General features: G+C 59.3%; 2 protein-coding genes across 4 annotated transcripts; one reads left to right on the forward strand and one right to left on the reverse strand.

Annotated features, from left to right (window-relative positions):
• The first annotated feature begins 47 nt into the window (after positions 1 to 47).
• Positions 48 to 4,700, forward strand: CHPF (chondroitin polymerizing factor). Its single transcript, XM_004427602.3, has 4 exons — positions 48 to 361; positions 1,411 to 1,984; positions 2,491 to 2,670; positions 2,997 to 4,700. The coding sequence occupies exons 1-4, from the start codon at positions 48 to 50 to the stop codon at positions 4,254 to 4,256; spliced, it is 2,328 nt and encodes a 775-aa protein (XP_004427659.1). The 3' UTR covers positions 4,257 to 4,700.
• Positions 4,701 to 5,510: 810 nt separating this feature from the next.
• On the reverse strand, positions 5,511 to 26,817 carry ASIC4 (acid sensing ion channel subunit family member 4). Of its 3 annotated transcripts, XM_087424776.1 has the most exons (11): positions 26,097 to 26,725; positions 11,119 to 11,263; positions 10,894 to 11,021; positions 10,542 to 10,704; positions 9,982 to 10,049; positions 9,545 to 9,611; positions 7,777 to 7,930; positions 6,513 to 6,604; positions 6,352 to 6,431; positions 5,932 to 6,036; positions 5,511 to 5,733 (listed from the first exon to the last, which is right to left on the reverse strand). In XM_087424776.1, the coding sequence occupies exons 1-11, from the start codon at positions 26,676 to 26,678 to the stop codon at positions 5,620 to 5,622; spliced, it is 1,698 nt and encodes a 565-aa protein (XP_087280902.1). In that variant the 5' UTR covers positions 26,679 to 26,725; the 3' UTR covers positions 5,511 to 5,619. The 3 variants fall into 3 exon arrangements, with proteins under 3 accessions (XP_087280902.1, XP_014640818.2, XP_087280901.1); XM_014785332.2 differs by lacking the exon at positions 9,545 to 9,611 and having other exon boundaries at positions 9,993 to 10,049; positions 26,097 to 26,817; XM_087424775.1 differs by lacking the exons at positions 9,545 to 9,611; positions 9,982 to 10,049 and having other exon boundaries at positions 26,097 to 26,693.

Below are 26,817 nucleotides of genomic sequence, written 5' to 3' on the forward strand. Positions count from 1 at the left end.
TCTGCTCTGGGGCCGCTCCGGGGCCGGGCGCCCGCGGTCCGGGCGCCATGCGGGCATCGCTGCTGCTGTCGGTGCTGCGGCCCGCAGGGCCCGTGGCCGTGGGCATCTCCCTGGGCTTCACCCTGAGCCTGCTCAGCGTCACCTGGGTGGAGGAGCCGTGCGGCCCAGGGCCGCCCCAGCCCGGAGATTCTGAGCTGCCGCCGCGCGGCAACACCAACGCAGCGCGCCGGCCCAACTCGGTGCAGCCCGGAGCGGAGCGCGAGAGGCCCGGGGCCGGCGCAGGCGCCGGGGAGAACTGGGAGCCGCGTGTCTTGCCCTACCACCCCGCACAGCCGGGCCAGGCCGCCAAAAAGGCCGTCAGGTAGGGATCGGCCTCGCCAGCCCCACCCCCTGGGCACCGGTCGGGACGGGCGCGCCGGGGCGGCCGCCGGGGCCGGGTCAGGCTCCGGAAGGAAGGAGCTGGCCGGCCAGGAAGTCTTTGGGCCCTGATAACTTCCGATGGCCCTGCTTCCCTGGGAGCTGGGGAGACCATCTGAGGCCCTCTCTGGGCCCTGTCCGGGCTTGGGCTGAATTTGCCGGCGTCTGTGCTAAACCAGCTTGACCCCATGGTCCCCAAAGATCCTGTTAGCTCCCTGGCTGGGCTGTTGGGTTTAGAGAAATGACTGGTATATAGAGTGTATGCATAGAGAGAGAGAAAGAGGAAAAAGAGAACTAGAATTTACGTGTGTCTCTTGTGCCTGGGCGGGGCAACTCGGGGTGAGATTTATAGGGGAGGGGTGGTATACCCATCCCATTAGTGCCTCTGCCTATGAGTTAAGATAATTTCTCCTAAGTAACGCTGAGTTCAGATTCCAGTTCTGCAACTTACCTTCTGCCTTATGGAAGGGAAGTTACTGGAACCCCAGACCTCCAGTTTGCCTCTCCCCCAAACACACCAATCCATCCCTATGCCATATATTTGTTTACATCACTTATGTGATGTATCTGTGGTGTAATGGCATATTTATATAGATGTAAGTGTGTACATGGTGTGTAGAGTAGCCATGTGCCAAGCGTTTCGCTAAGTGCTTTAAATAGATATGATCAACCCCATTTTACAGAAGAGGCTAATGAGGATCAGGTGGGTTAAATAACTTGCTCAAAGACACAACTACTAAGTAGTGAAACGGGGAATCAGACCCACAATATATTTCTCATACCTGCACGGATACTGCCATCTCCCAAAAGCACTCTGTAGGTGAGGCCAATATTTCACTTAAATCCTCATGACCCCTGGGAGAGAGCTGTTCTTATCCTATTCACAGGTAAGGAAAAAGGCCCAGAGAGGAAATGACCCGCCAGAGCCTTTGTATGCTGCCTCCCGCCTGCCCTGTTGTCTTTTTGATAACCTTGTGCCATCTTCTCCTCCAGGACCCGCTACATCAGCACGGAGCTGGGCATCAGGCAGAGGCTGCTCGTGGCTGTGCTCACCTCACAGGCCACGTTGCCCACGCTGGGCGTGGCCGTGAACCGCACGCTGGGGCACCGGCTAGAGCGCGTGCTGTTCCTGACAGGCTCGCGGGGCCGCCGGGCACCACCGGGCATGGCCGTGGTGACGCTGGGCGAGGAGAGACCCATCGGGCACCTGCACCTGGCACTGCGCCACCTGCTAGAGCAGCACGGCGACGACTTTGATTGGTTCTTCCTCGTGCCTGATGCCACCTACACGGAGGCGCACGGACTGGCGCGCCTAGCTGGCCGCCTGAGCCTGTCAACCGCTGCCCACCTCTATCTGGGCCGGCCCCAGGACTTCATCGGCGGAGAGCCGGCCCCAGGCCGCTACTGCCATGGCGGCTTTGGGGTACTGCTGTCTCGCACACTGCTGCAGCAGCTGCGCCCCCACCTGGAAGGCTGTCGCAATGACATCGTCAGTGCGCGCCCAGATGAGTGGCTGGGACGCTGCATCCTTGATGCCACCGGGGTGGGCTGCACTGGAGACCACGAGGTGGGAAGATGAGCCGCCCCACTGGTGCCTCCTATCTGAGCTTGTGCACTTCCCCCGAGAGGCAAAGCAGTGGTTGGAGATATAGGCCTGGGTGCCAGTTCTGTCATTTTCTATCCCTATGACCTTGGGTAAATTACTGAATCTCTTGAGCTACGGTATCCTCATCCATACCAATGGAAATCATTATTGCTCAGGGTTGTTACAAAGATTAGAAAAAATAAGGGAGCCTTGCACACAGTAGGTGTTCAGTGTTGGCTATTATTATTTTATTTGAGCCCCCGAACAGCTCTGAGATAGGATGCATGCCCATTTCACAGACGAGCTAGCAGAGGCTTGCCCAAGGTCACACAAGCTACAATTAGTCAAGGTAGACTTAAACCCACAGAATTCTGACTCCAAGTCCACAACAGGTAATAGGACGGGGAGATGAGACACACTATGAGGTGAGGGAGGGAGGCTGCCGCATCGTTCTTCCCATTACGGACCCCTTCCCTTCCTCTCCCCAGGGGGTACACTATAGCTATCTGGAGCTGAGCCCTGGGGAGCCCGTGCAGGAGGGGGACCCTCGTTTCCGCAGCGCCCTGACAGCCCACCCTGTGCGGGACCCGGTGCACATGTACCGGCTGCACAAGGCTTTTGCTCGAGCTGAGCTGGAACGCACGTACCAGGAGATCCAGGAGTTGCAGGTATGGTCTGGGCCGGGGGAAGTCGGGCGGGTCCTGCGAGATCTCAGATCCCAGGGAAATAAAAATTAGCACTAGAATCACAGAACAAACCTGCTTCCCAGTCCCTGTTTGTTTCTAGCTTTTCAGAGAAGCCGCTCCAGAAAACCCCCTTTTAACTCTTAGGCTGCCTCAATCTGGAGAAACCATAGATAGGGGCCCTGGGAGGGCGGAGGTTGGCAGGGGTCTGGGGGCCCATCCTGCGTAGCACCTGAGCAGCTGCTCAGTCCCCCAGCTGTGTGCCGGCCCCCGGGTCTGGGCCTCCCTCATGGTCTTTTTCTCCATCGCAGTGGGAGATCCAGAACACCAGCCGTCTGGCAGCTGATGGCGAGCGGGCAGCTGCCTGGCCCGTGGGCATTCCAGCGCCATCCCGCCCGGCCTCCCGCTTTGAGGTGCTGCGCTGGGACTACTTCACAGAGCAGCATGCTTTCTCCTGCGCGGATGGCTCGCCCCGCTGCCCGCTGCGTGGGGCTGACCGGGCCGACGTGGCCGACGTTCTGGGGGCAGCCCTGGAGGAGCTCAACCGCCGCTACCGCCCGGCCCTGCAGCTCCAAAAGCAGCAGCTGGTTAACGGCTACCGCCGCTTTGACCCTGCCCGGGGCATGGAGTACACGCTGGACTTGCAGCTGGAGGCGCTGACCCCCCAGGGCGGCCGTCGGCCCCTCACCCGCCGGGTGCAGCTGCTGCGGCCGCTGAGCCGCGTGGAGATCTTGCCTGTGCCCTATGTCACTGAGGCCTCACGTCTCACCGTGTTGCTGCCTCTGGCTGCGGCCGAGCGCGACCTGGCCTCTGGCTTCCTGGAGGCCTTCGCCACCGCGGCGCTGGAACCTGGGGATGCTGCGGCAGCCCTGACCCTGCTGCTACTGTATGAGCCCCGACAGGCCCAGCGGGCGGCCCACGCGGATGTCTTCGCGCCTGTCAAGGCCCATGTGGCCGAGCTGGAGCGGCGTTTCCCCGGTGCCCGGGTGCCCTGGCTCAGCGTGCAGACAGCCGCACCCTCCCCACTGCGCCTCATGGATCTGCTCTCCAAGAAGCACCCTCTGGACACACTGTTCCTGCTGGCCGGACCGGACACGGTGCTCACACCCGACTTCCTGAACCGCTGCCGCATGCACGCCATCTCCGGCTGGCAGGCCTTCTTTCCCATGCACTTCCAGGCCTTCCACCCGGCTGTGGCCCCGCCGCAGGGCCCTGGGCCCCCGGAGCTGGGCCGAGACACGGGCCGCTTTGATCGCCAGGCGGCGAGCGAGGCCTGCTTCTACAACTCCGATTATGTGGCAGCCCGCGGGCGGCTGGCGGCGGCCTCGGAGCAGGAGGAGGAGCTGCTGGAGAGCATGGACATGTACGAGCTGTTCCTGCGATTCTCCAGCCTGCACGTGCTGCGGGCGGTGGAGCCGGCGCTGCTGCAGCGCTACCGCGCCCAGACGTGCGGCGCGCAGCTCAGCGAGGACCTGTACCACCGCTGCCGCCAGAGCGTGCTCGAGGGCCTCGGCTCCCGCACCCAGCTGGCCATGCTGCTCTTCGAGCAGGAGCAAGGCAACAGCACCTGACCCTGCCCTGCGCCCCGGAACCTGGCCTGGTGGCGCCCCGTCCTCCCCAACAACCCGGGGCCGCCTGCCAGCCTCGCTGGACAGGGCTGGCCGCAGCCTCAGACCCCAGGGCAGCCCACTGGCCCCCTCCCTCTGGCTTTGTGGGTCCTCGGGCTCAGGACAGGCCCTGGGGGAGGTGCCCTCCTTCCTGCCCCAAACCTGGTCTTGGGTCTCCCTGCCCCCTTGACGCTGCTGATTCAGGCTGTGGCCTCTGAGTATTTATGCAGTGCAGTGTGCAGTCTGCCTGACGCCGGCCCCGCCTCCTAGGGTCAGGCCCTGGGGCTGGGCTGTAGATGAGTTGCTGGAGAAGGGGGAGCTGAGAGAGGAGGGTGGGGCAGCTCCCCACATCTCCCTTCTGGACCCCTGATGAAGCTCCCTGCCTTTAATAAACTGGCTGAGTGTGGACTAGTGCTTCTGAGTTTTTGAAAGCAAAGCATGGGGGCAGGGAGGGCCAGCGGTGAGGATGGAGGCTCCCTTGTCCTGGCTGGGGCCTGGATTTCCTTTTCCTGGGGACCAAGTCATGCATATGCCCAGCCCCGCCCCAGCTCCCAGCTCCATTACACATCCACACAGAGAATTCTTTATGCCTCTTTATTCCCAGTTTCGTCAGCACTTTATAAAACCAGACTGGAGGGAGAGAGGCCCGAGAAAGCTCCCCTCCCCACCCCCAAGCTCAGCCAAGGTCTGAAAGGTCTGCCTGCTCTCAGTGGAGGGGATTTGGGGGGGGGGGGGTGCTGGGGCAAAGGGATCTGGGAGCTGGGCCAGGCCTGCTGGGTCACCCGCTCCCCCTGTGCAAAGGGGAGCTGGGCTTGGCCAGGGGCGGGAAGTAGGACCAGCCCAGCACTCCTGAGTCCTGGGGGCTTGCCCTCTCCTGCTGACTTGTAGGGCTGGGACCCTGGCTGTACCTGAATCACCCTCCCCGTAGCCCCACCCACCTTCTACATCTGTACCCCCACCCCCCACCCTGTCCTCCCTAAATATATACAAATGTACAGGGGGTTCTACCCCCGCCGGGTGGGCCCCTTCCTCCACCTCTCTCTCTGCTTTCCTCCCCTCTCTCCACGGGGGCCCATGGCCTGGTCTCCAGCCCTCCCTGGGCACCAGCCTGGGGTGGGGGTGTGGACGAGAAGGGCCCTTGTGCAAAGCAGTGGGCTCCAGGGTCAGGGAGAGCAGGAACCGAGTCCGCGCCATCCCAGTGAGCAGCGCCCTCTCCCCCTCAGCTGTGGGCTGCCCCAGATCTTCTGTCCCAGGATCAAGAGGAGACTATGTTGGGGATCCGGGGAGGGGTCCCAGACTTCCGGGTCCTTTCAGACACAGCACCATCCTAGCAAGCGAAGTCTTCAAAGAGGCCTCCTGGGGGGCCATGCGGGTGGTGGTGGTTGGGGAGCAGGCTGCTGGCTCCCCCACCCTCAGCGCGGCCCTGGCTCGGGCAGGGACTCTGCAAGGTGAAGAGGAATGGGACAGAGAGAGTTCCAGCGGTGCCTTCAAGCCTCATGCAGCCAGCCTGTCCTTGTTCCTAGGGGCAGAGGCTCCAGGGGAGCCCAGGAACCCCTCCACAGGCTAGTTCAGAAATTCTGGGGGGCATTCAGTCCCGGGAGGAGGCGCTGGCTGCATACTCTGCAGAGCTCGTCCTCACCTGCTCCTTCAGCTCCTGCAGCCCCAACATGGAGATGCCCCCAGTGGAGGTCCGCAGAGGGGTCTTGGGACGACGCCACACCCGTTTCAGTCGGTCCCAGGACACCTTGGGGGTCAAGGTAGGGGGATAGCAGTGGGCTCAGAAAACTTGATAGAGGAGAAGGGCCGGCCTCACCAGGCCCACCTTCTAGGACTTGCTGCCCCAGCAAACCCCGACTAGGACTGCCCGATCCTCCTCACCCATCCGTCTCCTGACTCACAACCCTCAGGCCTTCCAGCCAGTCAGGGGACCCCAGCAAAGAACCCCGAGCTTGACTTCCCACCAGAGCAGCTCCAGCAGGAAGGCCGCACTGCCTCGTGCTTCTCCCACAGCCCCTCCCCCCCCACTCCCCATGTGGGGGTCCAGGCCCCCTTCCCTTGCCTCATAGATGTAGTCGAGGATCTCCAGCAGCGTGAGGATGCTGGCCCCCATGAACAGGCCCATCTGTCCCCCGAGGTCTCCTGGGGAGCAGGAGAGCAGGGTCAGAGGGAGCAGGCTGGGCTGACCACCCCCGTGGACTCCGGGCCAGGGCTGGGGCTCACCCAGCAGGGCTGACAGGCCATAGGCTGCTCGCTGCTCCATTGCCTCCGAGGTCAGGGCTTCAAAAAAGACATCTAGGACCAGGAAGTTCTCCCTGCGGAGACAGGAAGCAGGGTGTCCACGTGGGGCCACCTTCCCGAGGAGGTAGCTGGCAGGGACATCCCAGGCCCAGCAGATCTTGGTCTGAGACCCCCTGCGCCAGGAAGCTGGTGACTACCCTCAGGCTCCAAAGGCTGTGAGGGGAGGCAGTCCCAGATGCATACCAGCCTCAGACCCAGAGGGTTAGCAAAGGGCCCAAGGAGAGCAAAATAAAACTAGGCCTGCAGGATTCCCTCCTGCCTTCTTCTCTAAGCAGCAAATAGTGTTCACTTTGCCTCATCCCTATAGCTCTCTAGAACCTTCAATGGCTCCCTATTGCCCAACGGTCTACTCCAAAATTCCTCTTCAGACTTTTAAGACTGCCCATGATCTGTTGCACTGTGTCTTTTTATTCACACTGCTTTCTTATCTGCTTCTCTCCGCAAAGTCTCCCTACAGCTCAGGCTGATCTCTGCATCATCCCACATTCTCCAACTGGGATGCCTTCCCTGTCTCCTCCTCTCCTGGACCCAAACCCGGGGTCCTCAGAAGCCCAGCTCACGCCTCCCCTGCTTTCCCTACCCAACCCACATGAATCTCTCCTGGGGCCTGAGAATCTATCACACCATCAAACATGGGCTCATCCATAAATTGTGGCATGGATTTTGTGTCGTAATCATCTCTGTCCCCACAGGCCCAGCACTGGGCCTGGCACCCAGAGGATGCTCAGCATTTGTAGATTGGCCACAGGGTACCAGACCCAAGGCTCAGTGCGGCACCCCCTGCAGGCCACCTGTTCCTCTCCCATCCCTCCCAGTTCCTCTCCGTCAGCACAGCATTCAATCAACGTGCGTTCACGGCTCCCAGGTTGCTGGGGGCGAAAAACACACAAACAGAGTTTCTAAAACAACGGGTAAGTGCAATGACAGAGATATGTACAGGGTGCCGTGGGAGCTCAGACAAAAGGCACTTGGACCAAGAAGGGCTCCCCAGAGGTGGAGACACAGGATGTGACGTAGAGGAGGGGTAGGGGTTAGTTAGAAGAAAAGGATGCTGAAAGGCATTCCTGGCAGAAGACTATTATTAACAGAGATGCAGCCCACTCCCAGTCTCCAACACGCACCACGCCCCTTGCAGGCCTCTACCACGCACACGCACACGCACACGCGCACGCACACGCACACATACCGTATGTAGGTCTCGTTGCGGTTGTACTTCCTTGCCAGGTACCGGGCTGAGCCCCTGTTGGGGATCCTGACCATGGAGATTTCTTTCCCGTAGCGGGTCAGGTTGCAGGGGGTAGGGCAGAAACACGGGCCCTCGGAGCCCCCACCCAGGGAGTCTGCAACACAGAGGCACCAACTGCAGAGGGGGCGGGGCGGCCCAGAGGCCCACTATCTGCAGGGAGAAGGTATCGGGGCTGTCCTGAGGCAGGCAGGTCCACATCCGGGGCCTTTACTGGCCAGCCCTGGCACTGCCTAGAGGAACTGCCTGGGGGTCCTTTCCTGGACCAGCTTCAACTACCAAAGAAAGCAGATGAAGACAGAACCCCCCAGCACCCTCCCTCAGGCTTATCCCTCTGACTCCCAGCCCTCTGGGGCAGGGAGGTCCTCGTGGCTTGGAATGAGGGCGCAGCCCATCCAGCAGAGCTAATCAACCACATGAGGCCTCAGACAGACAAGGGGGCTTGCAAAAGATGCTGGGACAGATGGATGGACGGACGGATGGATGGGTGGATGGATGGACGGATGGATTGATGGAGAGACGGAGAGATGGATGGATGGAGAGATGGATGGATGGAGAGATGGATGGATGGATGAGATGGATGGAGGTGGATGGATGGATAGAGCAACAGACAGAAGAATAAATGGACAGACAGGATTTGTATGCTCAGTATGCTGGGTTTTCTCTGTTCGCCCCTTCAGATCCACTCTCCACTCTCCTCCACCTTGCTTTGTGCCTAGGAGGCTGATTTCTGGCAAAGGCATCACCTAGACTCCCTTGTCTTCTGGCTTTGGTTGGATTCAGCTAATGGGAGGCCTGGCAGGGTCAGAGGGCAAGGAGGAGAGGGATGCCAGGGCATTTATTCCCCCCGCTTCCTCACTGCAGGCCGTGGGTTGGCAGGGGCCGCATCCCTCCTCTTTTGCCTGCAGCTCCCGCCCATGGGCCCCTCTGACAGCCCCAGATCTCTCCCTGGGCTCCAGAGGCGCTCCCTTCCCTTCCCCCTTCAGGCCTGGGAGCTAAAGGCTTCCTGCTGTAGCTAGTTCTGTGGAGTCTCACCATCCCTTGTGGTTCCCCTGTCCCTGCTGGCACATGTGCTGCTTCACGAAAACCCCTTCAATTTCCTCTCTGGCTGACGCAGTTGGTGTGGGGCAGAGAAGGTCTCGATGTGGTTCCACTGCTCAGCGTCTCAACCCCATCCCTTCTCCCCCAACCCAGCCCCTTCATCTGGATTACTGCAGTGCTCTCCTGACCAGTCACCCTGCCTCTAGTCTCACTCCTTGCCTGTCCATTCTCCACGTCTAATCAGAGTCACCTTCCTAAAACCAAGTGGCGTTCTGGCCTTGCCTTTGGCCGTTGTTGGCTTCCCAGAGCCTCCTCCAGTCTTTCCACCCCCTCCCCTGTTCTCTGCCCTCCAGCCACACTGATCTTCCGGTGCCCCGGACACACATGCTCTCTCTGGCCACAAGGTCTCTAGCACAGCTGTTCCCACCACCTAGAACATGTCCCCCTTTCCACCTGCTGACTCTTTCGCACCTTCAAGTCTCAGCTAATATGTCACTTCCTCTAGAAGTCCTCCCCGCCTTCCCAGGTGAGGCTGCCTGCCCCTCGCTGAGGCCTTGTAGGATCGCTGAGGTTCCCCTACCCAAGGACTAACACACTGCATCGTAATGCCTGTCCACAGCCTGCCGGGCAGCAAGCTCCACGAGAGAAGGGTTCTTGTTCCCTCTCTCACCTCCAGCATGAGCACAGGCTGTAAACATCCATAGAATGAATGAATGAATGAATGAACGAAGGAAGCGCAGATCAGGCGAGACTTTGGACAGATGAGGTTTGCCTTACCCATCCTGATAGCCAGCAATGCATCTTTTCTCAGACCAAGAGAGAAGTGATTTCACTTTCCCAGAGAGGCAAGCTCGTTTGCTGAACCACGACGAGAAGCCCAGACCTTCTGTCTCAGTCCTGGGTTCTCCGCATCCCCCACCCTGCTGCCTCCACTTACCCAAGTGTCCACACCCGCAAAGGTCCTCAGACCCCCAGAGGTACGGGATAAGGCTCAACCTCCAGGAAAAAACCCCCAGGGAGAGACAGGGAGGAGGGGAGCCAAGGCAGTGAGGAGGAGGTGGAAAGAGAGATGGAGGGGAGGATGACGGAGAAGAGGGAAGGGAAAAGGCAGCACGGACCCAGTGTGTGGTCAGCACACTCAATGTAGATATTTGGCGGGCAGATGGTCTCATTGCCTGAAAGAAGAGAAGAATATTCCTGGAGTCTATGTTTCCATCCCCTCTCCCCCACCACATTCCCAAAGGTGGGCGCACATGTGCATTCACACACGTGCACACATGCATTTATACACGCTCATGTATACACGCTCATATAAGCATGAAAATGTACACAGGCATATATACTTGCAAACACACACATGCTTGCATGCAGGCACATATGCACACACATGTGTATGCACGTGTTCAGGCACATGTACACAACCCCCACAAGTACACAAACACATGTATGCATACACATTAGCATGCACACAAACATGCATGTGTGCGTTCCCATACACACATGTGAAAATGCATAAAATCCCAAACATACATGCATGCACACTCACATGGGTACAGACACACACGCATGCGTGTTGTACACATGCCCCTGCCTGTGCAAGAGTAGTGCTCCGCCCCTGGAGGTAGCGCCTGGCAGGGCGGCACGGAGGGGTGTCGGGGGGCGCGCACCTGGCATGTGCACCATCCGGCAGTGGCAACGCTGAAGCACAGCCTCTTTCTCACAGCGCAGCCGGCAGGCAGACACGCTGTAGGCCGAGTAGCCCTGCAGCTCTGGCTCCCCGAGCCCGCTCTCCACCCGGCAGTTGCCCCAGGGCTGGGGCAGGTAGGTCAGCTGCAGAGGCAGGCATGATCGGGTCATGCCCAGGAGGCCCACTCGGCCCTCTAGCGCCCACAGCCCCAGCAAAGTCCAAGGGTGGGCTGGCGGGCTGTGAGCTGCTGAAGGACAGGTCTGGTCAGCAGCCCCTCTGAGCCCAAAGGCTTGGCCTCATGCCCAACCCAGCGCCCAGCTGGAGCTGCTCACTCGCTGTTCCTGGCAGGACACAAAGGTCTGGAAGCCTGGGGACACGCCGAAGCCCAGCTGGTGGATGTAGGGTGGCTCCTCCTGGCTGTGGATCTGCACCCGGATGCCGGCCTCAAATGACGTCTCGTCTGCACAGCGGAGATAGGGACCTTTGGAAACCCACCCCAGGCACAGGGCCCAGGCCGGAGTCCCCAAGTTGGCCCTGTCCCTTCCCCGCCTGCATACTTGTCTCTCTCCAGATGGGCAGGTACTCTTCCTGCTGGATGTCCAGCATGATCTCCAGGCCGCTGCCCATGCCCCCCGCCCGGCTGGGAAGTGAGCTCTGCGGATCCGCGTTGAAAGTATAACACTTCCCATAGCGAGTATAGACCTGGGGGGTGAGAGAGAGGAGAGGGAGAGATGAAACAAGGGGCTGAGACAACTCCTCAGGCTTGGGGCTCCCTGTCCCCCCAAAGGTCACCAGACCTGCCTGGACACCCCTGTCCCCTATCCCAGCAATCAGTCAGCCACCCAGCCTCCCCCTTGAACTCCATCTTTTCTACGTACACCCTCCCCTAGATGATTAAGAGGCATCTCCAGCTCGACGTAGCAGAACTCTTGACATCTTCCCAAATCCTGCCCCCTCCATTCTCCTCCTCTGAGTAGAGGGCCCCACTATCTACCGAGTTTCTCAAGTCAGACCCCCTGAAATCTCCCTCTCCCTCAGCCCCAAACCCAATCCAGCAGCTGTCCTGGGCAATCCTTCTTCAAATCTCTTTAGAATCCACCCACCTTCCTTCCACCTCGTGTCCCACCTTTCACCATCATTCCTGCCTGGCCGCGGCAGTGGGCTCCTAACTGCTCTCCCTTTGTCCATCCTTGCCTCTCCTCCGGCCATTCACACAGAAGCCCGAGTCCCCCCTCTAAAGCGCGTAGATCCAAATAAGTCACTTGCCAGCTTCAAGCCCGATGATGGCTTCCCATTTTTCCGAGAATAGAGCCAAACTCTTAGCCTGAAAGTCTCCATGTGATGTGACCCTTGCCTACCTCTCCTGCCACTTCACCCCCCGGGTCTCTGTGATGGATTCAAATTTATGAAGTGCCGTTCTTCCTCAGGGCCTTGTTTATGATGTTCCCTCTCCTGGAATGCACCCTTCCCCCATCTGGCGTGGCTAGCTGTCCATCTTTTAAGCCTCAGCTTGTGTCCAGCACACACATCAGCGTCACCCTCCGCCCATCAACGTGTTTGTTGGTTTGCTCGAGGTACTTATCAAGACCTGAGATGATCTTGTTTATCTGTTTGTCTCCTTGTTCAATGTCCATCTTCCCCCCACTAGATTTTATGCTGCACAGGAGCAGTGAGGCTGTCTGGTGTCCCCAGCCCCTGGCCCACTGCCGGGCCCAAGGGACGCTCTCATAAGCGGTTACTGCAGCTCTGAACGAAGCCCACCTCCCTTTTCCTCTGCGGAGAGTTCTCCGGCATGGACACCAGGTGGCGCTGGCGCCCCAGAGATGGAAGCCGAGGTTCTGGCTGGGATGTCGCTGCGATCCGGGGTGGCGCAGCGGCTGGAGCGGGGGAGGAGGCTGAGGGAGAGGGGGGATGCAAGTTCCCCCTGCCAGGCTCACCCCACAGAGACCAGCTCCCGGGTCAAACCCATCACAGGCAGCCCCTTCCCTAGGGGCAAGTGGTCGGCGCCCTCAATCTCGCTCGCTCGCCCCCCCTCCCCTCTCCTTGGGAACATGTCCACACTGGTAACAGCCGGGAGAAAAGGCAAGCGGCAGTGTGAGAGGGAGAAGAGATCCTAAATGCCTAGCAGAGGGAGGGTGTGGAAGGGACAGGGGCTGGAGTGAGGCAGTGGAGCGAGAAGTTCTAAGAAGAACGGGGGCGGGGGCGGGGGCGGGGAGGGGCTTGCTGTAGGGCCAGGTGAAGTCTCCCATCCCCACCAGGCGAATCGCCCTGCTGATCCTCCCCTCTCGTACAGCTCTTCCATCACCCAGACACCCTGCCTCAGAAAAAAAACAAAAACAGGTGCATAACAAGCACAGTGCAGTTTACAAAACATCTACCAATGCCCCATTTCATCCACCCAGCAACTCTGCTATCAGGTAGGTTTAATTAGCCGGATCATTGCAGACCACAAAACCGCAGCTCAGAGAGCTGATGTGACTTGCCCAAGGTCACACAGCTAGTCAGTCGGAGAGATGGAACTCATCAAGATGCAAGACTCAAGCTGTTCCTACAACCTGTTGCTGCCAGCTGACCCCCCCCCCAGCTCATTCCAGCAGAATTGAGACAGGGGTGTGACTCAATACTGTCCCCTTGTCTCCTATCCCCCTTCCCCTCCACTGCTCTACACCTTCCTCGTCCTTTGTTCTCCGTGGCTGCTGCCTCTCAGTTCCTCTGCTGTCCCTCCCCTCCTCCTTCTGCACCCTCATCAGCTGGGTTCCAGGCCTTGACCCCATCTGCATCACCCCTGCCCCAACTCCCCGCTGCGTGTCCATCTGTGGGGCAGGAGTGCGCATCGCTGACAGTTCCAGAGCATTCGCTCTGCCCCAGGCACTGAGCTAAAGGCTTCATATGCTCTTTCCAACCAAATCCTCACAACCGCCCTACATTCTACAGATGGGGAAACTGAGGCTCAGACAGGCGGGCTGATTTGCTTCTCAAACCGTAATGTGTGCACAAACCACCTGGGGATCTTGTAAAAATGCAGACTCTGATTCAGTAAACATTTGCTGGGGGCAGGACTGAGATTCTGCGTTTCTAACTACCCGCTGGTCCGTGGACCAGAGTTTGAGTAGAAAGGCCCTAGACGAAGGGGCAAGAGTCCAGCAAGACAGCCCCACTCAGGACCTGCGCTCTTACAACCTGTCACTGGATGAGGGGAACGCTGGAGGGGGCTGGGTGCAAGGTTCCTGGGTCCCCGTGGTGTGGGAAAGGCAGATGGGCAGAATACACACATGTTTGCAACAAATCTCAAAGCAACCACTCTCTTCCTATTTCAGGCCAAGAAGATGCTAGAATCAGCTCTTGCTGATGCAGCCAGTTTTGAGCGTACGCTCCAGTTGAGAGGCTAAGCGAGACATGGGCTTCATGGGGGACCTGGGTAGTGAGCTGCTCGCTCGTGCCCCCCAGCGTGTGGCACCATCTCTCCGCAGCTGAACCTCACCCATGGAACTGTGGACTCCCTGAGGCTGGGAGCCCATTTTACTATCTTGGCATCCCCAGAGTCCAGCACGATTTGCAGAAGGAGCCGTGAGGAGGAGGGAAGGATGCTAAGTGAATAGGATCAACCATCCCCGCTTTGTACCAAGTCCTGGGCTAGATGGTGTTGATCTATTTTCACCTTTGAGCCTCCAAGAAGAAGCACATAAGATAAGTATTGTTGCCCCCGGGTTAATGATGAGGAGGCTCAGAGAGGGAAAGCAACTTGGCTAAGGACACACAGCAAGTAAATAACAGCAGAGATTCAAACAGAATTGAGCCTGATGCCAAAGCAGAGTTAGTGCTTATAAAATACCTGGTGGGTGTTCAATAGGCTCTGATAGGCTCCTGACCCTGGGTGGGGTCAGCCTCCCTACCTGATACCTCCAACATATACACACAGATGCACACTGCATGGCACTGAGCCCAGCCCCGTGCAGGGCAGAGCCAACTGGGAAGCCTTTGGCTCCAGTGGCTTTGGAGGGGAGTGGTTCCCCGGCACCCTGCCCTTGAGGTGGTTGTGCAGAGTGGGAGTGACACAGGGAGATGGGTGGAGGTACTCTGGGTCCGATGGCTATGCTCTGCAGGGGATGGACAGGTGAGACTGGCAGGGCTGGGCCACCTGCACAGCCGGGTCAGCCCCCACTGCTGGGCAGCTCAGAGCGTTGCCCTGGAGATGGTCCCCAGGCCAGGCAGGCAGTGGCGGGTGGAGCCACCAGCTCCTAAGTGGCAGAACTCTGGTGGCGGCACAGCCCACAGCCTCTTCCATGGAGACGGCACAGCCGCTCAGCCACAAGGTCCCACTGGCTGTCCACTGCTCTCTCCCCACGGACTGGCCCGGGAGGAGGGTGTGTGTATGGAAGTTGAGAGTCCAGGCCCCAGCCATGGAAAGGGGCAGGTCCTGGGCCAGGATGTGCCCTGATGGGCCAAGGGTCTATCTCCTGATCACCCACCACCGGCCCTCAGCCTCTGGGCCCTGTCCCCATCTCTGACCCCACCTCCTCCTTCCGTCTGGCCTCCCCTCTTTCCTGCCCTGCCCTGCTCTCTGCCTTAGCTCCCAGGTCCACCCTCCTGGCCCTAGGCTGAGCGCATGGCCTCCCTGAGGCCTTCTGGACCTAGGCTGAATGCAGACGCTCGGACCCCTCCACCACCCTCCTTCTGGCCAGGCCTCTGCCTGTCCCTCTCGGCCCATCTCCCCTTCAGTGTTGGACTCGCCCTGGGTCTGTCTGTCTCCCTAGCCTCTGTCCCCATCTCAGTCTGCTCTCAAGTCCCTCTCTATCCTCCTGGCCTGTCTGTCCTCAGCATCTGATCCCTTGCCCTCCATCGGCCAGTCCATCCCGCTGGCCTCTGTCTTTCTCTCCCCCTGGCCTTGTTGCCCGCTGGCCTCTCTGTTCCTTTGCCGTCTGCATCTCTATCCTGTTTGCTTTCCTCTCTGTCTATCCCTTAGTCTAGCTGTCCAGTCTCTCTTGCCTTCCTCCTAGATTTTTCCTGGGTTTGAGGCCTCCTGTCAAGCCAGGAACCCCTCCCCAGGTGCCCTCCCCTCCTTCTCCCTGCCCCCTCCTCCAGGTCTGCCCCTGACAGTGGGAGAGATCAGTCCAGAGCTCGCTCCTGTCAGTCCCTTGAGTTCCATCTGTCCACAGCTCCCATTTCCCGGAAAGCTCTCCTGGGCTGGCTTGCTTTATTCTCCCTCACCTCTCCCCATGCCCCCCCCATCCTCCCTGCAGTCATGGAGCCCACGGGGTTAACAGGCAATTAGCAGGGCCAGGGCTCAGAGCTGCAGGGAGAGGGCCCCAGCCTCCAGGAGATAAGAAGCAGCCAGGAGCAGCCGAGGCTGGGCTAATCCCAGAGCTAATCTGCAGCCCGGGCTTTATCTCCACAGCCTTCTGGACACCCTGCCTCTGCCAAGGCCCTGGCACCCCCCCACCTCACTTTGCCATGGCAGCTTCATCCCCCCAAGTTCCATCAGCCCTCCCCTGCTGCAGTCCAGCCCCAGGCCTCTCATTTAGCCCCTGGAACGAACTTCCCTTAAGCCTGCAGCACCCTGGGGTCCAGAGTGGGCCAGTGGAAGGGGGTGCGTCTTCAGCTGCCCTGGACTGTGACAAGCACCCCGGGGTCGGACAGCTCCCAGGCCCCAGCTTTACTCAGGGGTGGCCCAGGTGTCCAGGTTCACAGCTTCGTCCTCTACCCTCACCAGAGGCAGAGGAAGGAAGACGGCACCAACTCAGAACGCCTGGGGTGTCTATGCTGGTCAGAACTCAGCGGTCACTCAGTCCAAACTTTCCTTGTACAGAGGCCAAAACAGAAGCCTCGAGATGGCAGGCACATATCCAAGGCACACAGAACCAGAACCCAGTCCCCCACTAGCCCCAGCATCCTCCACTGACCTCGGTCACCCCCTTGTGGTCAGTAGACCCTGGTCCCCTCTCCAGCTCTACCGCCAACAGCCTGCGTAACATTGGTTAGTAACATGATTTATTGACTTCTCTGGATCTCAGTTGCCTCATCCGTCAAGTGGGGATAGAAATTCCTGCCTGACTAATTGCACAGGATGGTCGTAAGTCTCAAAGGAGAGGAAGTATGTGAAAGGCATTTGCAAAGTGAAATCATCCACGTAAGGCATCACTATCAATCAGCCCTAAGAGTTGCAGAGACCAGTAAGAACCCAGCTGGGGCAGAGCGCGACCAGCGGATGTGGCGCTGGAAAGGGATCCACCTAAGCTTCGTGACACGGGGAAAGGGCACATATTCTCGAGCCCGACAGAACAGAGCTCCAATCCTGGCCCTGCCACCAACCTTGGGTGTGTGGTTTAACGTCTCTGAGCCTCGGATTGCTTATCTGTGAAAGGGGAGTGGTAATTCCTCCTCCTAACGTTAGTGGCAAGGATTAGAGATAAATTCGTTGTGATGCCTGATAGGTGCTCAAGAAAGGGGTGGGGGGGTGGGGGCATCTGGGGAATGGAGCTTCCTGCCAAGATGGTGCAGCCGTTTGATCTTGGACCCTCACTGGGCCCATTCTCACAGGGCATTGTGCACCTTGCTAAAGGCTTTCTCAGCAATTTGAGAGAGATCGTGCCTTTTACAGGATGGAGCTCTGCAGAGTGAAACGCCCCACTCTGAGATAAGGCTCTCCTACTGGAGAAGAGGCAGCACCCAGGGTACAGGCCTGCAGCCCAAACTGGTTCGCGTCTGGGCCGTGCCCTTACTGTCTGTGGGATTCGGATTCAGTCATGTAACCTCTCTGATCCTCCATTTTTCATCTGTAAAATGGGAATAATAATAGGCACCCTTCAGAGGTGTTACCAGGAAAAAAGGAGTGTACATCAATAATAGCCACAGCCAACATTTCTTTAGTGCTTACTCTGTGCCAAGCAAGATTCTAAGCACTTTATATAAATTAACTCCTTAATCCTCACAAAAACCCTATCCTCGAGGTCTCTTATCATGTCCATTTTACAGACAGGATAATGGAGGCCCAGAGAGGGTAAGGGAACTGCCAGGGTCACATAACGTGGCAGAGCAGGGGCCAGGCAGTCTCAGCCAGTCTCAGAGCCACTGTGAGATACACATCTGGCACATACAGACAAAAAGTAGGTACTCAAGAAATGAGGGGTGTTCAAACCACACTCATTCGTCCAACACTATTCCGTGAGCCTGCACAATGTGCTTGGCACTGGGGATGATTCAGAGAACAGAACAGACTCCCGAGGGAGTTTGCTGTCTGGCAGCAGAGCCATTCATTCATTCATTTAAAATATGTTTATCGAGTGTCTATACTATGAGCGGTGTGTACAGCAGCGGGGAACAAAACCCCCAAAACCCACAATCACAGGTATAGGCAGATTTTTACTAGTTGTGATTGCGCTATGATGGGGGGACCGGAGCAAGTCCTCTGACAGCAGAACAGGGGTTCCATTTGGGTTGGAAAGCAAAGCTTCCGAGAACAAGCCCAATCATGCACCCAGGAAGGGCATTAGGTAGTGCCCCAGTCAAGAGGGGGAATACCCACCCCCCACGCAGGCCTGGCCCCTCTCCTCTACCACAGGGTCAACACAGCCCCCCAGTCTCCACCCCCACAGCCGCCCAAGCGCTTTTCAGGGCGACTTCCTTCCCAAGGTAGAAGTGCTTGTGGGTCTAGGAGGAAATGGGCGCAGTGTCTGTTCAAATGTAAATGTGTGAGCCGCGGTGGGAGAGAAGTAGGAGACGGTCAGGGCCGTGCGAGTCCAGGCTGAGGCCGAGCCGGGAGCCGGGAGCCGGGGAGAGATGGGGGCCGCAGACGAATGCGGTTATTCCAGCCGCGCGCCGCGTGTCCACCGCCGAGGAGAGCGCAGGGCCGCCAGGACGCAGGTAAACAGACAAACCTGTTCCCAGGTAGCGACTGCTTAGGCCTTAAACCCTAGAAAGTCAATTTTCCCGGCGGGAATATTTTTAATTTGTATCGAAGCCCTTCCCTGACTTTCCCGCCGCCGTCGATGCAAAGTTATTCGTTAAGAGTTTTGCTTACAACGTGGAGCACACACCCACCGCCGGGCGGGAGTTCAGGAGCCAAGACTGAGAAGGTGGCGGGGCTGGCGGGGGTCGTAGTGGGTGGGTGGGTGCGCGCGCACCGGCTCTCGGCCCCATCGCCCCGCACCCCCCACACGCACCCTGCCATCCAGGCCGGGCCACCCGCACCCACAGGGCCGCACCCAGCGCCTGGCGCTCCTCGCAGCCCCCCTCCTGCCTCCCGCGGGGCAGGCATCCATCACGGCGCCCCAGCGCCCTCCCTCCCGTCTCCTCCGGGCTCCTCCGCTCTCCTCCCTGGGTTTGCCTCATTTGCATTCCCCCGGCTCCCGGCTCCTCGGCAAAGTGACCTCCGCACACAGCAGCGCCAGAGGCTTCCACCGCGGAGGGAGACACCGCCTCCCGCCGCGGCCGGGGAGGGGCGAGGGGGCGCGAGCCTGGTCGGCGGAGCAGGGGGGCCCCGGGGAGACGGCTGCAGAGCCGGGGCGGCTGGCGCGCCTCGGAGCAGCGGGAAATGCCCGGGGCCGAGGGGCGCAGAGGGGCTCGGATGGGATTTGAACCCGCGACCTCGGATCCTCAGCGGGGCGGGAGTGGGACGTGGAGGTCAGCACAGGCCGGCGAAGCTGCGCCCCAGAAACGCAACCCCTGCTTGGAACTGGGGCTTCCAACACCCCGTTCCTTCCCCTGCATCCCCACTGGAGAGAGGCCAGCCCTACCGGGCAGTCTCCCAGGGGTGCCCAGCCCCTCGTGCCCGCTCCCCCGGCCCGCCGAGCCGCCCCTCCCCCCTCTTGGTATTTACACCTTTCACACATTTGTAAGCTATTATCCTGTCCACGCTTAGTCACTGCTGAGCCAAGCGCCACGGATTTAGCGCCTTTAATCTTTCCTCCTAAATCAATCCTCCATTTCCCCTTAATCATCCCGTGGCTCCTCTCTGAACTCTCGCTGCTGCCTCGGCTGCTGCAGCCTCTGCCTTGCTCTCTGGAACTGCACCCCCTCCAACCCCAAACGGGTGTCCCAAGGGCATGGTGAACATTTTGGGGGGTGGGTTGGATTTCCTGGCCTGGGAGCCAGGGGAAGAAGCCCAGACACCCTCCCCGTTCTGGAAAGCACGCAGCACTCTGAACTCGCCTGTCTCCACCCTTGGGGTCTCTGTCCTGCTGCCTTCCCACCCCCATTCATCCAAGACCCTAAACCTCCACCATGATCCCCCCCCCGCAACAGGCAACCCCAAGCTCAGGCCTCCTGTCCACGGTTCTGGCTGTCCCCACCCCCTCTGCCCAGCGGCTCTAAGGAGGTGGCATTGCTGGGAGAGCCTGGAAGGGCAGGGAAGCACTGATAACCACCAGCCTGACTCTCAGCCCCTCCTCCAGGGTGGCTGCCCACCTCTCCTTGACTGCCCTCAGTGTCCACCCCCCATTCACTCCCTCTCCTTCCCCCAGTGGGACCCAGTGACTCGGGGGCCTCAACCTCAGCAGCCCTGAGGCTCAGCCCTCCTAGTGCTCCTGCCCCCCTGCCACCCATTCCTGATCCTTTCTGCCCCCCAGCCTGGGCCTGGCAGAGGCAGCCCTGCTGCCAGCTACGAGAGGGAGCAGATTCCTCCTGGGAAGCAGAAGGGCAGGGGTGGGGGGCCAGGAAGGAGCACGGGTAGGGGAGAAAGAGGGAGGATTGGGAGGGGGACGTGGGGGCCATTTCTTCAAATGCTAATCAGCATCTTCCGGCAGTGCCAGAGAAGCTGAGCTGATAATGAGCCCAGCTCTGGGTTGATTCCTGATTAATGAAGAGGCCACAGGGCTGCTGAGTGGGGCCGGGTGGGGCACGTCCCTCACAGCCCTCCCTACTGCCCTTGTAGGCCGGCCCTGGGTAACAATAACAGCCCCTGCCCTTGGCTCCTGGGCCACACCCCTCAAATCCTCCTCTACCAACACCCCTGGCCAAGGGGAAGCAGCCAGACTGACAGCACCCCCTCCAGGAGGGCCTGAGAGGCAGCAGCCAGTGGCGGAAAGAGCAAGTACACTGGGTTCTGCACTCTGAGTTGTAGGTAGCACTCAGAGTATTTTTTTTAAACCAGAAAATTTTTATTAAAATATTCAAGACTTGGGGCTTCTCTGGACAAAGTGGAAGACCCACCAAACTGGGCATCCCTGACCACAGGGCAACAGTGAGCTGGGGCTGAGGAGCAACTGCTCCCTTCAAGGATAAGTGATCTTCAGTTCTCCTCAGACCCCACTCTTCTCTAGTGTGCACCCTCCCCAACCTGACCTCTCTGGCTCCTGAAGGCAGGACCAACCCTGAACTAGATGTTGAACTAGATGTTGAACTAGATGTTCTCAAGGTTCACATCTCAGGAGAAGATGGAACTAGAAGGGACAGGAGGTAAGAGTCAGAGGTAGGCTTATCTGGTAGATAAGAGGCCTGGACCAACCTCAGTGTAAACTCCCTCCCTTCCTGAGTCAAGGGGGCAAGGGGCAGCCCTCAGGCCCTCGGAGCCAGTGGCAAAGGTAGGGAGTTGGAGCCAGTGGCAAAGGTAGGGAGTTGGGATGTGCGTGGAGTAGCCCCTCCCACGACCAAGGAGGGGGTGCAGATACTATTAGTACTGGCCTGACCACGCCAGGGAGGGGAACAGACTTAGGAGGAAGCTTGGATGGAAGGCAGGAGATTGCTCAGGAACTTCGAATTGGGAGCCGGGGAGCCAGAGAGTGACAGAGGGCTGGCATCCTGTTCCCCATGCCTCAGATCTGTCCTGGATGGCAGCTGGGGTGGGGCTGGGAGAGGAGGGGGGAGGGCAGGGGGAAGACTGCCCAGCTGGAAGAGGCCTTGTCTAATTGTGCCTGATTAGTAGAAAGGAAGAGAACAGGGCGAGTGATTAATAGTCACGGCAGTCACCAGCGTGTGGGGAAGGAGGGCTGGGAGGGGGAGAGAAGCTGAGAGCCGAGAGGGATGGAGACAGTGAAGCAGCCACAGGTCCCTGTCCCTTGCCCCTCCAGGGGCTACCTGGACCCTTGAGGACCCCACAGGAGGGGGTGGCTCCTACCCCTGCCTCCTCAAGGATTCTCCACTTCCTTCATGCCTCAATTTTCCAGACAATGGAATGGAAAAGACCAAGGTCATTTCCTGCAGCTGGGAAGGAAGGTCTATCTACTCATGTGGTGTTTCCAGACACCTCGATGTCCCCAGACACAGGCCCTATGTCAGTTCAACCTGGGACCTCAGCCCAGAGAGTAGATAACCAGACTTCAAAACACAGCCAGCAGCCATCGCCTTGCAGCCCGTAATCCCGATTGTAATTCCTAGCCCTGCCCAACCTGGTGGTCGGAGCCTCGTTCCTAGGACCACCTAGAGCTGTGCTGTCCAATACGGCAGCCCCTAGGCACAGGAGGCTATTGGAATTGAAAATTCATCTTCTCTGTCACACTAAGCCCATTTCAGATGCTCGATAGCCAGTGTGGCTAGTGACTACCGTGCTGGACAGCGCAGACAGAGAACATTTCCATGCTCACAGAATGTTCTATGGGATAGCACTGATCTTGAGTGTCTGCGCACACTCCTGCACATATGCACGCGTGCGGGGATACCTGGGAGGGTTGGATAGCATGGGAATGCTGTATTAAGGTAGGGGAGGGTGTATTAAGGTCCTGAAGGTCGAAAGAGGGGAAGGCTAGGTGATGGAGAGCAGTGAAGATGCCAGCGCATGGATCGGAAAGTAGCAGGCGTTGCTGGGAACAGTGAGGTTAAACAGAGTCAGGATTTGGGGTGGTGGCATTTATAACAGCTGACCCTTCCAGAGCGCACACTCTGTGCGTGCCAGGCAGTGTGCTAAGCTCTTTACAGCCATCTCTTTAATCCTCACAACCACCCGAATTTTTGAGGTTCTAATGTTCTATTTAACAAATTCAGAAACTGACGCTCACGGAAGCTTTTTGACTCCTCCAAGGCCACACAGCGTAAAGGGTAGAGGTGAGGTTTGAATCCAGATGGTCTGGCTCCAGAACCCACACACTTGACCGCTCCATCATCCAGTCCCCAGCTGAGAGGAGATGCTGAATTTTCTCGCCACCCTTGCATTTTATAGCTAACGAAAGGAAGCCTAGGGAGAAAGAGTAATTTCTGCCTTCTAGTAAGTGGACAGGCTGAGAGCAAGCCGCAGTGGGGAAAGTATAGATGGGGCTTGGTGCACTGGGCTGGGGGAAGTGGATGGTGATAGGAATGGGGGGGGGAGGTGGAGAACATATAAGTGGGGGCCAAAGCAGGAGGCGGAGCTGGGAGTGGGTTGGTGTGAGACTGACTGAGGAAGGGGAAGGGAAAGAGAAGAGCTGGGGTGAGCAAGGTGGAGGGGAGTCTGCGTGGAGAGGCGAGAGGATCCCCACCACCCTGGAGCCCTCTCCTCTCTGTCTCCCCTCTTCCCTCCCATCCTCTCCACACCTTACCCAGCCTGCCCCATCCCTGAGCCTTCCCAGCCTTTTTAGCCCAGAGTGGCCTCTCTCTCTGAACCAGGCTCTGACTGTCCATGCACCTCCTTTGGCAATTAATCCTGGCACCTCATGACATTGCACGCACGGCTGGTTAACTCTTGCGTGGTTGGTTAAGCTTTTGAGTGTCCCTGTGCCCGCTGCACCATGAGACTGTAGGCTGCTTGAGGACAGGGTCTGGGGACAGGGCTTCCCTTCTTTGTTCTCGCCCACAGCACCTGGCAGGGAGCCTAGCACACAGTAGGCACTCAACTCCATGTGGGAGGGGATATTAGGGAGCGTGGGGGTGAGAGCAATTGCAGTGGTAACAGAAGCAAGAGCAGCAGCTTAGGGGACTGGGGGAGGGCACATTACCCGCAGTAAAAATAGGCTGGAAAATGTGACATTTATTAACTTGGATTCTGGAGGAAAGGTCACAGCAGAGTGGGGAGTGGGAAGGAAGAAACAGGGAAAGCAACAGAAAACACATAACAGCCCCTTACTCAAAGCCTGTCGCTGTCATTGGCCAGCTCACCACCCCGGCCCTGGCAGGTTCCCCACCAGCTGGTCCCTGTAGCCGTCTCCCCACCATGGATCCCAAATCCCCATCATGGGCTCCATGCTCTCACCACAGTCTGTTATGGACCTCATGTCCTCATCAGAGACCCCATGTCTTTGTCTCCAAACCCCTTCTCCAATCTTCCCCCACAATGCACCCGCATCTTCCCCATTGCCACGGATCATGGGCTCCCATCCCAACCCATAATCCCAGCCCCTGGTGCATTTGCAGCAGACTCAGCCCTAGAATGCCAGGTCCAAGGGAAAGTCACACTCAGCAGATGGGGGATGGGGTGTGGGCAGAAGGGTATGGGGTCTAAGCTGGGTGGGGGTCATGGGGGCAGGATCCGAAGGGGAATCGCTGTCCCCTGATGCTTGCTCTGTCCCTGTGCCCATCACCGTCCTGCCGCAGCCGCAGAGCTGAGACCCATAAACTTCAACCACCCTTCTCTCTCCAGCCCCAGGTTCCAAAAGGGCCTGTGGGAGATCCACCCTCACCCCTGCCCGGCCACCCCCAGGATCGAGAGGGACTCGCCAGCCTTGATCAGGGGACTCCCTGCTCCCCTATCCTCCCGACACCTCCTCCTTCCCTAGAGGCCAGGCAGGAAACCCTTGCCTCCCTCTCCTTACTTCCTCGCCCCCTCCATCGCTTCCTCCCCTTCTCCCACTGAGGTTTCATTCCTCTTCCTCTTTCCTTTCCACCCCAACGGGGGCCTGGGACACACACTCCTGCTCAGGGACACAGAGCCTCCATTGATTTCTGCCCCAACAGCAGCTGCTAAGACTGGACTCTGCCCCCCCCCACTAGGAGGGGTGAGGATGTGGCACAGAGCAGCCCCGCGGATCCGAGAGGCCACATTCACGCTCTACACCCCACCTCCTCCTCGGGGACTCTCTCAGCCCTGGCTTTGGGACTGGTGGCTTTTCCTAGAAGAGGGGGTGTGTAGCCAGATGACAGGCCAGTGACCCCCAACTCCTCTCCCAGCACAATCCTCTGCCTCCTGTCCCTTCCTCCATTTCTGCCCAAGTCCCCCCACCCAATGGCAAGAGGACCCGGAGGCTGCAGGCGTGGTGGGGGCCAGGAACGCAGTGGGAGCATGGTTGCTGGTGATACTGAGGCAGGGAGTGAATGAGAACCTGTGTAGGGGGCGGCTGGGCCCTGAGGAGCAAAGCCCCGCGTCTCTGGGGCTGGCCGCTGGAGACTGAGTCGCGCTGGGCACCATGTTGATGCCATGTATTTGCATAGGCATTGGGCAGTGGCAACAAGGATGAAAACACACACGTCCACAATGCTGGGAGTAAACTGGGGGACGGGGGACAGGCATCTCAAGCACCGGGAATAATAGATACCCCTTGGCTGTGGAGCCCTGTCAGATAGACAGACAGCACGCAAGACACACCCCCACCACTCACACCTGACTGTGGGAGGTATGCATGGGAGGGCAGCCCAAGCCGGCACTCCACTCCCCGTGAGAGTACGTGTGTTTGTGGTCACATATACGTGAGAGATGGCGCCAGCAGTCCCAGCGTGGGGAGCAGGGGTTGAGCTAGATGGGGGGCTCACAAGAGGGGATGGCACCCAGAGTGTGACCCTGTCCTCGGCAGCTAAGTAAGAGCTGGGATGTGGGCATGGAGATGAGTAGCTCTCTGGGGGTGTGGGTGTGCAGGCGTGCACGTGAGTGTAGTGACAGGGACACTGAGTGTGTATGAGAGAGGGAGTGTGCAGGAAACTGTGTCCCCGAGCAGTAGGGGTGTGTGTGTGTGTGTGTGTGTGTGTGTGTGCTGGGCAGCAGTGAGGGTGAGCCATGCACTTGAATGAATGAGTGATTCCCAGTGTAAGAGCCAGAGCCACGCAAGGGAGCAGCCAGCAGCAGGAAAGGGAGGGCGGGCCGGGGAGCGGGAGAAGCCAGAGGGGCAGCATGAAAGAGGGATGTGTGAGGGAGTCTGTGAAAGGGGGTGTGTGTGAGAGACACACAGAGACAGGAGACACTGGCACCCAGTGTACACGAAGACCGTCTTTATCCAGCCTACCGGTCAGGCCAGCTCCCCAAGAGGCAGCCCCGAGTCCCTCCTGTGCTGGAGCCCCCCAACACCCTCTCCCCATCACCCTCATTTGGTGGGGAGAAGAATCCAGTAGCCAGAGAAGAAAAAGGGAGCAAGAGAAAAGTGGGGGTCCGTTGGTCTGGCCCTGGCATGGGGCATCCCTTCCCTGCAAGCTGACCAGCTCCAGGGCCCCCGCCCCACTCCAGGACCCCCGGCCCCAGACCTGGGCACTGCAGCAGCAGCAGCAGCAGAGCCAAGCCGCGGAGCAGCAGCAGCGCCGGGTAAGCCCCTAGGAGCGTCCCCTGCTCCACGGCTGGGAAGCCAGAGGGAAACACCGGGCTCGGGGCAGACACGAGGCCAGCCTCTGGTGGCGGAGGGAAGGGAAGCCCTGGTGAGGATGCCCCGGCGCACCCCACCCCCTGCCAGCCTCTGGCCACCCCAGGCCGGGCAGGCCAGCTGGCAGGACTCACCACGGAGAAGTTGCTGGCGGAGCAGTGGTGCCCACTGAAGTTGCAGCTCTTGAGCATGTCGGCAAGCTGGTGGCCAGTGCGGTTGAGGATGTCTACCATGTCCGGCTCCGGGTAGCGCAGGCCGGCGGCACGGTGCCCGTCCCGGTCTTTGGGGGGCAGCCCTGTCAGATTGGCCAGGTGGAAGATGTCGGCATCGCTGAGTGCCGAATGCCGAAAACGGTTGATGTTGCAGAGGGTGACAGCCGGGAAGCCCGCCACCGGGGCTGGGGCAGCGGGGTCCATTGCCACCAGGTGCGGCCGGGTCAGGTAGCCCCGGGCCAGGCTGGCCGCCTGGTACAGGAAGGCAGCCAGCGAGGTGAGTAGGGCCAGTGCCCACAGCGTTCTGCGCAGTCCGTGGGGGCCTGGGCCACAGGCCCGGCCCAGCCCGTGCAGAGTGCTGGTGCTGGCAAAGGTGGCCAGGTCCCGGGGGGCTGCTTCCCCCCGTGCAGCCCCCAGGAGGCTCTGCTCATCCCCTGCCTCCTTCTCCTTGGGTTTCGCATCCTCCTCTGCAAATTTGATTTTGCACACAATCTCGATCGGCATCTGTCCCCGGCTGCTGGGACTGGCCGGAGCCTCCCTGCCCCTGTCCCCCCCTGGCCAGAAGCCCCTGGTGCCCTCCGGAGTGGTGGTGGTGGCAGCAGCTGCTCTTCTAAACTCAGGGCAAGCGGGAGGAGGCCAGGGA

The sequence above is a fragment of the Ceratotherium simum genome, chromosome 37 (assembly GCF_057802395.1).
Source record: "Ceratotherium simum simum isolate JZ-2026a chromosome 37, ASM5780239v1, whole genome shotgun sequence".
Lineage (NCBI taxonomy): Eukaryota > Metazoa > Chordata > Mammalia > Perissodactyla > Rhinocerotidae > Ceratotherium > Ceratotherium simum.

Excerpts from the sequence above, each read along its gene's own strand:
- CHPF (XM_004427602.3), top strand. The coding sequence starts at position 48 with ATGCGGGCATCGCTGCTGCTGTCGGTGCTGCGGCCCGCAGGGCCCGTG. Across the intron at positions 362-1,410 it reads GCCGCCAAAAAGGCCGTCAG|GACCCGCTACATCAGCACGG; the intron begins GTAGGGATCGGC and ends CTTCTCCTCCAG. Across the intron at positions 1,985-2,490 it reads GCTGCACTGGAGACCACGAG|GGGGTACACTATAGCTATCT; the intron begins GTGGGAAGATGA and ends TCCTCTCCCCAG.
- ASIC4 (XM_087424776.1), bottom strand. The coding sequence starts at position 26,678 with ATGCCGATCGAGATTGTGTGCAAAATCAAATTTGCAGAGGAGGATGCG. Across the intron at positions 11,022-11,118 it reads GCCCATCTGGAGAGAGACAA|ACGAGACGTCATTTGAGGCC; the intron begins GTATGCAGGCGG and ends TCCGCTGTGCAG. Across the intron at positions 9,612-9,981 it reads ACACACTGGGTCCGTGCTGC|CGCTTCCTTCGTTCATTCAT; the intron begins CTTTTCCCTTCC and ends TCGCCTGATCTG.